This window comes from Nematostella vectensis, chromosome 8 (genome assembly GCF_932526225.1).
Source record: "Nematostella vectensis chromosome 8, jaNemVect1.1, whole genome shotgun sequence".
Lineage (NCBI taxonomy): Eukaryota > Metazoa > Cnidaria > Anthozoa > Actiniaria > Edwardsiidae > Nematostella > Nematostella vectensis.
Genome location: NC_064041.1, coordinates 2,622,703 through 2,632,712, shown reverse-complemented (window position 1 = coordinate 2,632,712; position 10,010 = coordinate 2,622,703). Strand labels below are relative to the sequence as shown.

Here is a 10,010-nt window from a genome sequence, read left to right as displayed (position 1 = left end):
TATACTTTTTCATAAGGCTGCAAAGTTTATAGAGAAAAATAGTTTTCTTCACACATGTGAAAACAGTAAAAGCATCTTCCTTTGAAAGTATAATTTCTGGAGCATCTAGAGGGTACACATAATGCGGCAGAACACGAAGCCTAGAACCAGGGTCGTTCCTAGGACTTTTTCAACTTTAAGTCCACCACCCAATTCTGCTGTATTTTACTACTGATATTTCGAGGGTCTTTTTTTATTTTGCTTTGTTAAAGATTGTCCAAATATCGAGTTCAGCTTCGGCTTAACTGGATTTAAAAAAAACACCCCCAAAACGCCACAAAGATCAAGTTTATGGTATTTAAACTTGACCTGAGAAATGATTGGAAGATAGTGGGTTTTTTATCAGAACCATTTCGTTACTGCTCGTATGAAAGTGAAGTAAAAACCTTTCATGTCTAAGGGCGCATAGCATAGGCTGAATATATGTTTGCTATTGCTATTGTTATCTTTTTTGTCGTTTTTCTTATTTAATTTAATTTAATTTCTTGTTTATAGTGACATTGAAAAAGGTAGTCGACTAGCTTTCAAGATCGCGACAACTTGGGTGTTGTCCCCTACCCCTACCCCTGATTCCTACCAGATACATACCCGGATTTTTTCTTATCGTTGATGTACTGTACATGTTCAACTATCATAAACTGCACTATCATTACTACATTTTTTCCTGGGCTCGTCTGATTGTCTTTGTCTAGTTTTCAGTCTACCCCATGAGCCATCACGTAGCGTTTTACGTCGGTATATCTCTCATCTCATTTCGCTCGCTTTCTTTTGTCCCATCGCGAGCCTTAGTGGTCTCACTACTTCTGTTTTCAGTTATATCATCACCCTTAGAAGTCTTAGTACTTTCGTCGATGTTTGTACCATCAGCCTTAGCGATTTCAATCTTCTTGCTATCTGTCCCGTCATCCTTTGCAATCTCATTACCCTTCTTGTTATCTGTCCCATAATCCTTACCGATTTCATTGTTCTCGCCTATAGCTGCTCCATCCGCCTTTGTGATGTCCTCATTATCATCAGCCCATACTTTATTTTGACCTTCCTCTTGCTGTAAATTAGAGAGATCTCTTGGTAACGCATTGCTCCCGCCAACTTCTTGTTCACTTTCATTACTGGTGTTCTCAGTTGTAGCCGTTGGCTTATTGGAACTCGCATTTATCTCTTTAGTTTCATCAGAAATAGTCCTTACTTGATCGGCGATGATTTTTTCCGCGTTAACATCCTCTTCGACATTTTTTTGAGCACGCGGTGCGGTCAGCAAGCTTTCACTATCCTGATTTCCGACCATATCCCCTGCGCATGTCTCACTCTCCTCTGTTTCCATGGCGATAGCGCCAGTTTTCACATAGTAAGGATCCTTATCGTTTCTGTTCTGCCTCTGATTTTCATGTGTGTTTTCAGATTTGTCCGGGTTTGTTTTGTCTGTATTGATTTTGTGCAAAGATTCTGGATCATTCCCAGTATTTTCAACACTTTCATTACAGAAACCACTGGCCTTTGTTTCGTTTTTATTTATTTCAACACTTTTTTCAACGTGGGATGAGTCTATCTGGTCAGTCCTGTTTTGATCCGGTTTGACCTGTTTGTCGTCGTTTTCACTCAGCTCCATATCCTTATAAGGAAGAGCGTAGATATCTAGTAAAGTATTTTCTTCTTTTGCTTCTTCGCCTAAAAAAAATAAAGACATAAATATTCATTGCAAATACCATTATATCTGTTCAACAGACCTTTCCGTAAATTACGTCACGCTGCATGAAAGCGAGGGCAAGTAGCAAACAGCCACATCAGTATGGCGGGGTTTCGTCGAGTTTTAGTGTTTGCCGCTTAAAAGAAATTTTTCATAACAATTTGTAGACATGAAGGTTAATTTTGTCGTAATTGATACAGGAAGTGTTTATATGAAGAATTTTGCACTTTTGTTGAAAAGGACTGAGCTACAAGTCAGCAAAACTGAATAATATTCACCTACGTGTTAGTGTGTATTGACGCCAAGTCCCTTTTTCCTTTACCCTTGAATTTGGAGGGTAATCGATCGGCCGTCAGAAAAATAAGTAGGTATCATGTCCAAAATTTGTCAATGTACTATAATTATTTGAGCAGAAAACTAGGGGAAACCCAGCCATATTTACACTGAATGCAAGATTTTGTCCCACTTACCATCGCTTTTATGCCGCGTGACGTAATTTACGGAAAGGTCTATTAAACGTGTCTACATTATAGCATTTTCTCCTATATAAATAAATAAAGTTCACCCTCCCCTCCCCTACAAAAGCCGTCCTTTGTACTTTATCCAATTGCTCTTCGTCTACTGACCTCGGTACTTTCTTTCCTTTTTATACCTTTTTATATAAGAACGTCTAATTTTTAACGTCTCATTTTTTAGGCTTTCTAAAGGATGAAAACGTTCTGATGGATTTATTAACTAATGAATCCCGATCAGAAAAAAGTTAAAAAAAATTCCCCTAGTCACTTCCTACAAGGCATTCTATATTTATATTGCTTATCGAGCAAATTCCAGCACGTGCTCGGAGACCAAGTATTGTTGGTGGGTTTCCTGTGCTACATAAGAAGGACAAGGCACTGGGACCAAAAGCATTCAGCTAGTGATTACAGACTACAGTTTCAAAAAATGCAATTGCTTATAAGATTAACACCGAAAGCTTATCTTTTCAAAAATTGTATGTCTAGACTAGATATACCTTGGGAACAACATACTTTGCAAGAAACTAGCATGCTTTCAAAATGATTTGTTCCGCTCTGGTACATTCCCAATATTGTGCTTTGTCTACACACCATAAACATAAACTTCCTGTTTATGAAAACTTCATCACTTCCTGATGATTAAAGCTTTAGGACAACTTTTAGTATGCTCTTTCCACCTTTTTAACTTCCATTGCGGAAAAATACCGACGCACACAGTTATGAAAATAGAAACAACGTCATACTGAAGTGTTGATGAATGATACATGCAAGGCGTTCGTCACGAATGAAGAGGAACAAAAGACCGTAACGCGCTTTTTTATTGGATGCCCCCTGCAGGATTGAAATATCACACAACCGTGAACAACGCCAGATATATCAGTAACCTGCACCGTGCTACTACTACGACTGCTCGAGATATCCAAGCAGGAAGATTTGATACCGCAATGCAGGAAGATGATATTCCTCCTCTCCCACCACCCAGGGGGTCTTCGCTTTCAAAAGAGCAGAAACGAGCTCAAACAGTCAAAACAATTGGCGTCAGCCAATACGAGGACTCCCAGGCGGAAATAAAGCCAACGATTAAGCCGAGAACGCGGTTTACTAAGGGGGCATTTTCTTCAATTTCAAGAGGAAGAACGAGACTGGAAGCTAAAGGAAACGATTACATGAATTATCGCACCGAACGAGCTGCCCATCCCGGAGCAATTGAGTGCCATGAAAAGGAAAGCATCGCATCTCAAGGACACAAGATACCTCCTTCAGTCAAGGAAAAGCCACATAATTTACCTCCCGCTACTTCTAGAACAGTGAATACAGCAACAGACTCGGCTAGCCCTAGGCCAAGAAAAGTTGAACATGAAAGTAATAGTGGCTTCCTTAGAAGACAAACAACAGTGAAGACGGATAGCAGAGGGTATGTAGACACGCACAGTGTATGTCATAAGTATTTATCTGACCTAAGTCTTTCTGAGAAGAACAAGTTAGAAGACCTAAACTCGACACCACCAACGTTTCATGAGAAGATGAATGAGACAGCGGGGCTCACACTTAATGCAGAAAAAGACGGGGCTGGCGATCTTATCAGGCAAATAACAGTCAAGAAGGACAGAAAAGGGTATGCCCAGAAGGACGAGCTTATCAAAGGGCCAAGACAAGTGAACAGCTGTGGCACGGACCCAGGGAGACATAAACCATTAACAGCAACCGTTTCTTTACCATGTGATTTTAAGGAACAAGGCAGTGACATTTATTTTGAAGTGAAGTCGATACCCGGTACGAATGCGGACCGAGTTAATGATTTAAGTATTCCGCCGCCACCAAACCCAAGTAAAATGGAGGAATGGACAGTCGATGACGTCGCTGACTATTTGGTTTATATTAAGCTTGGGAAATATGCCGAATCTTTTAAACAAAAACAAGTGGATGGAGGTATCTTTTTGGTCTTGGATGAAGACATTCTTAGAGAGGATTTTGGAATAAAGAGCAGATTTGAAATAAGAAAATTGTGCCTCGCTCAGAAGGGATGGACACCAAAGACTGGATGAGGGTTGGCCTGTTTCTTATACAGGGTTACAGTACGGCGCGCGCTACCGTGGCCACATTCAAAATTTCGTGACGTAAGCCAGTAAAAGGATGCGAGACGTGCTATCTGATTACATCTGATTGGCATTGAAAATATAGCATTTATAAAACGCTAATACAGTATAAACCATGTTCTAAGCGCTTCATATTTAAAATATATTAACTGAAGCTTCTAGTAAGCTCACATACGTTCAAAAAGTCAAATTTTGTGCCGTAAAAGAGAAGGATACTATCCATGTCTCGATCGGGAATCGAAACCGTTTCAGCGGAGGTGAAAGGCACCATAAGCTGACAAACTGGGCCACCTGTGTACCTCTAATTAACGTCACTAGCCAACCAGCAAGGCAAACTTGAACAGCAAGAGAGTCCACGTGTTTTACCAAATTGTATTGTAGGTAGCTTTTTCAATTGTTACTACATTTTAAAAACACTCAGGCCTCTACTCGTGACGTAACTTTTTACGCTCAATGAACATGAAATGTACATGTTAGTAGTATGATGTGACATGACGGTAAAACATGACGTGACGCTTTAAATAAGTCCCTTTCACATCGAATAAGGCGGAGAATTTATCTGAGTACTTAGTAACTTATAGCAAACAAAATATAAAGTGCTACTTTTTTTTAAATTGATGCGACTTTCTGTAAAGTGTCATTGAAATTTGAACTTTTCGTCCCTGAGCTGATACACAGGGCAATGATGATCAAGGAAAATTATCTTAAAAAGCCAAAATCTGGTTATGTGCACTTCGGCCTCACGTTACTTGTGTTTTTAAAATCAGTTCGTAATACAAGGAACCTATAGCCACTGAAGAAATTGTGTCTCTCTATCTGGAATTGCGCGTTTTCCAGGTTTTTCCGTCATGTCTCAATGAACATGAAAGGTACATGTTAGTAGTATGATGTATGTATACCTCTCTTAGCGTACGTATACCTCTCTTAGCGTATGTATACCTCTCTTAGCGTATGTATACCTCTCTTGGCGTATGTATGCCTCTCTTAGCGTATGTATACCTCTCTTAGCGTTGCGACCCAATTGAATTTTCACAGGGTTCCCGAGGATGATTGTTCTACTATCTTTGTCGTTGTAAATACGCATATTATATGTGCGCACTTCCAATAAAAGTTGATAAAAACGACATCGAGTATCTAAGCGTCATGGTCTTAGTAAAATTTGGTGAAATCTCAGACTGGCCGTTCTTACAGAAAGACTCAAAAATAGAAAGAGAGTATATCTCAAACTATATAAGAGTCCCCCCTTCTACCTAATCTCATCAGGACTAGGAATACTTTCTGCCCTATTCAGTCTTCCAATATTCCTTTGGAAATCTAAAATTACTACACCTTCCCTCTCCCTCAAGTCCCCAGTCGAACCCAACTCTGCCCCCTTGCCTACCATCCTCGTGTGTCTCCGCCAAGTCCTCCAACATTCTCTGCACATAGGAAGGTCTTCTCTCGTCCATGACGCCCAGACTGTCGCGCTTTTTCTGTAGCGCTTTCTCTACCTCCTGCTCCGCACGCAAGTACGTGTTCTGTTCACGTTCCCGCGCGATCTTCTGGCGACGGTACTTAGCGACCACTCGCTGTTGGGCGTCGATGGTGACTTGCGACGTGGAACGTTCTAGATTAGATAGTAATAATAATTATAGTCACAATCATCATTCTCATAACCATCATCTTCATCATCCTCTTAACAACCACCACCATCATAACCATCATCATATCTTCTTCAAGTTACAGTCGCCATAATTATCATCACCGTTAGTATAATCATCAACATTTTTATTGTATTCATTATCACTATCGCCATTTTTATCATAATCATCCTTATCATCAAAATCACCATCATTATTGTCATAACCACCACCATTATCTTCATTATCACAATTTTGCATTTTGTATATAACAATGTTCACAACAAAGGGGCAGAAACACTGTTTTTACGCCCAAGAAAACACCGCTGTATTTGTAATGACATTCGCTTGTCATAAATACAATAACGCATGTAATAATCATTATCCATCACCATCACCATATTTGTCATATCATACGACTAAAGCTTTTACGCCGCCTGAAGTGGTCCCTCACGAGAAGCAAAACATGAAAATAGCACCCCCAGCAAAACTCTTAAGACTCAAGCGTTTTAGGCTGCGATTTTTACTTCAGCTGACGCACATATAAGGTGACTCAAAATGGTTCACGAAACTTGAAAGGACGGGCCATTATTAGTGTGAGACCCGCTAAGGGATAGCAGAATCTTTGAACCTCTTCTAAGGAATAGCATAATCTTTGAACCTCTTCTTAGGGATAGCAGTATCTTTGAAAATCCTGTTAGGGATAGCAGAATCTTTGAACCCCCTCTAGTGGAAAGCAGAAAATTTATATTAATTCCGCCTGGAAAAGCAGTTGGTAGAGTTCTTTACCCTAAACGATAGGACGATAACACCAGCTTACTTTACTGAAAATTCCCCGAGGGTCCAAGACATTGTGCCTTAAGCAAGCACTATTATACGACTCATGTCTGACCACGGAAAATCTAAAATTACTTTGTAGTCGTGTATATCTAGTAATGAGATCTTAGAGAGAAGACAGGGGAATCTAGTATAAAGAAGTTAATGTGTTAGCTTTAAGTTGTGAGCTAAGTATGCTATCCAGTATACTTAAATATTACTTTAAAATTTGCGCAGAAAAAAAAAGTATTTGGTATCCGTTTGTTTGCAGTTCAAAAGACATTGTAAACTATGGTTAATTCGTTAGCAAATAAACATTCCTACGATTAGCCAAAAGACAACATGTGTAGCTAGGTTACGTTCCTTTTTGTAGCCAGCACTAGCAAAAATATTGACACAAAACAGAGTTCAAGCCTACAGGATAGTACATTACCTACATGTAACCGAAGTTATCATGCTTTCGTCCAAATCAGATGAATGAGTTCAGTTAAGGTCGAATTATACTAGCGTGCACCTTACGTTAGTTTTTCTCGCAATAAAAGAGACTCGATTCTTTTAAATCAGCGTAAAAATTCAAAAGAAGTTTATATAAAACATGTGTGGAAGGAAAACCACATTTTGACGACCTTTTTAACAAAAAAGAAACAACGGCGCATGAAGTTTATTCGTGACCGCAAAATATGATAAGAAATTAAGTAAAGGAACTGAAAAAGGTGATGATTACAGCTAAAGTGAATAGCTAACGACATGGATGAATCTTACGCAAACAAACTCACATCACATCTCAAATGAAATCACGATGCCTAAAATTCAATCACGAAACGCGAATCTTCAAGCTCATTCCTTAATTTTCCTACGCTCATATTGAAACATAACTATATTACATAAATTTCAACCAAATTACGACACCGCTTTAGAATTACAACGACTTTCGGCGTTGACATTTCAGCTTAGTTTTTTTTAACTTTTTTGAACTTCGACACCCAAAACCATGGATAGACTCCTCCAACTAATCCTGATTTAGATTAATTAAATCTGAAAACTCTACCTTGACGCTGCTTTCCATGAGAAGACCCACAGCCCATACTAGCTGTAGCAGAAGTTTTTCTCACCAATTACTAGAACTTTGTCCGCTATTTGCCGTTGTATCCGTCTATTATAGCTTGGTTGGCTCGTTGTTTATTATCTTCTCAGGCATGTGCTCGGTTCTATCTGTAAGCGATGTCAAGGGCCAAGTGTTTACACAGTCTTTCACTTAGTCTAACGTGTCACATATTAAAATAATAATTAGGTGGAATTATAGTACCGGTCTGACGTCGCCCTCTGTTAATGTGGGCACTTGTCAAATTCCTCACCAGTACCAAAGCTGATTGCTATGAAGCCGCCCTGCATAAATGCAACAATAAGTGATAATTAATATGCTTATCAAATAGCTGAATGCTTAATCGGACCTTTTTAAGCTGTCAATGTGTTTTTCATAAAGTAAGCTTAAATTTAACATTTTGTTTTGATCAGATTCTCCCACGACTTTACTCATTAAATAAATTTGTATTATAAGCCTTACGCTCATGAAAATCGCGTTTCCTTTAAATTCCGTTGCATTTTTACGAGCTGCAGAACTCCCAACAACTACTTAAATGTTATCACCATTCATAGCATCAGTATCTTTAAGGATGATCGCTACAGTTGTTCGATAATTGATTGATTTGTATTTATTATTGTAAAACGTACAGGATTTAGGGGAGTTGTTTTGTGTGCAATCAATTTCATGGACTCCCGAAAGTCTGAAATGTCACAAGTTTCTTTTGGAAAATTTTTTAACAACAAAATTTAACGATCAATGTTTTTTTTTTCTATTGATTCCAATCCTCGCCATCATGGAACAAGTGTGAAGGACCGGGTTATTGAAAAAAAAAACGCTGACTTACCAAACCTATTCTCAAGCCCCCTCGGCTCCTTTGACAAACTTGAGTGCAATATAGCTTTGGACGATATATATACCTATTTCAAAATACGTTGTCAGCGCAAATGTCAATTGCCAAATGTCAGTGCTACTATCCAAAATTACAAAGGGACTCCTCATATTTTACTGAAAAGCAGAAAAATGTGAATAACACGTGCGATTAGTTTACTTACTCTTTACTCTCAGGCTAAGTATCATCCATGAGCCGTATTCAATACAAATACAAGCAAATGAAGATAAAACAATCGACTCGATTCATTTGCATGTATTTGAATTGAATACGGCTCATGGATAATAAGACGTTTGAACTTAGCCTAAGGGGTAATTATACTTACAAGCCGCAATTTGTGTTACAACTTATACCATTTGCCATTCGCAATTTGCACCGACAACGTTAATTGAAATAGGTGTTTGAAGTCAGATTGTGCTATTTAACGCAAAATTACACAAATAATCAGTCGAAAATAAGAAAAAAATGCTAGCAGTGCTTTATGAGATAAAATGTAAAAAAAAAAAATGCTCGCGAAGCCAAATAAAGCAAAAAACAAAGTGCTAGTACAATCGCGCCGGTGGATAACTTATTCCGGCTTTGTGCAACCGGCCCCAGCTGATTTGATGCCACAGACTGGCGGGCCACGGCTGATCTAAAATGGCGTAAAAAGTGGAGTTTACAGACGAAGATATACAAAAAGCTGCCCGGGTGCTTCTTCTGCATAGTTTTGGCGCTTGAGTCAAATTCCCCTATGTCCGCATCATTTTGGATCAGCTATACCCCGGCAGTCTGTGGCATTTTGGACGCGCGCGTAACATCGTTAAAACGTTCTAAAACCACGGCACCCCGACCCCCGGAAAATTTACATTTATGTGGTGTTAAATGCTCGTTACTTTCCCGGTTACAGGAGCCTGTGACGCTGTTAAAACGCCCGATAAATGACCCCGGTGTTTTCCGGTGAAGTCCCACTATCGAAAGCCATTCTTCAATTGTTTAGAATATCTTCGCTTACCTTTCGTTGAGCTGCTGCAATCTTCAGTGAACTAAACTTCGGCGTGAAAAAGCGGGTGTACTCCACCGGCTACCCCCAAAATGTAAAATTCAACAGACATCGATAGAAAGCTTTTTTGGTCAATACTATCAGAGATTTATATTTGCAAGTATCTTTCTTGAAAGGTCATATTTGAATATGGCGGGAAAAACCCGGGGAAGCCCATTATGGTATTTAAATAAGCCATTAGACGCAACTTCCGGTTCAGTGTTAAATACCCGCCCCCTCTCCCGAC

The 10,010-nt window shown here is 39.2% G+C and overlaps 2 protein-coding genes across 6 annotated transcripts; one reads left to right on the top strand and one right to left on the bottom strand.

Moving 5' to 3' along the window:
* Nucleotides 1-527: 527 nt before the first annotated feature.
* Nucleotides 528-9,993, bottom strand: LOC5504224 (uncharacterized protein DDB_G0283697). Of its 5 annotated transcripts, XM_032372491.2 has the most exons (6): nt 9,737-9,993; nt 8,698-8,770; nt 8,076-8,155; nt 7,818-7,981; nt 5,716-5,940; nt 528-1,704 (listed from the first exon to the last, which is right to left on the bottom strand). In XM_032372491.2, the coding sequence occupies exons 4-6, from the start codon at nt 7,852-7,854 to the stop codon at nt 767-769; spliced, it is 1,200 nt and encodes a 399-aa protein (XP_032228382.2). In that variant the 5' UTR covers nt 7,855-7,981; nt 8,076-8,155; nt 8,698-8,770; nt 9,737-9,993; the 3' UTR covers nt 528-766. The 5 variants fall into 5 exon arrangements, with proteins under 5 accessions (XP_032228382.2, XP_048587202.1, XP_048587200.1 ...); XM_048731245.1 differs by lacking the exon at nt 7,818-7,981; XM_048731243.1 differs by lacking the exon at nt 8,698-8,770.
* Nucleotides 3,027-4,750, top strand: LOC125570136. Its single transcript, XM_048731247.1, has 2 exons — nt 3,027-3,796; nt 3,848-4,750. Exons 1-2 carry the CDS (start codon nt 3,063-3,065, stop codon nt 4,281-4,283), a joined length of 1,170 nt encoding a protein of 389 aa, XP_048587204.1. The 5' UTR covers nt 3,027-3,062; the 3' UTR covers nt 4,284-4,750.
* Nucleotides 9,994-10,010: the final 17 nt, after the last annotated feature.

What these genes read in the sequence shown, in the direction of transcription:
- LOC125570136 (XM_048731247.1), top strand. Translation starts at nt 3,063, where the DNA reads ATGCCCCCTGCAGGATTGAAATATCACACAACCGTGAACAACGCCAGA. An exon ending in GGGCTCACACTTAATGCAGA is followed by an intron (nt 3,797 to 3,847) that starts AAAAGACGGGGC and finishes CAAGAAGGACAG; the next exon opens with AAAAGGGTATGCCCAGAAGG.
- LOC5504224 (XM_032372491.2), bottom strand. Translation starts at nt 7,854, where the DNA reads ATGGGCTGTGGGTCTTCTCATGGAAAGCAGCGTCAAG. An exon ending in TCATGGAAAGCAGCGTCAAG is followed by an intron (nt 5,941 to 7,817) that starts GTAGAGTTTTCA and finishes TATCTAATCTAG; the next exon opens with AACGTTCCACGTCGCAAGTC. An exon ending in GGCGGAGACACACGAGGATG is followed by an intron (nt 1,705 to 5,715) that starts GTAGGCAAGGGG and finishes TATTTTTTTTAG; the next exon opens with GCGAAGAAGCAAAAGAAGAA.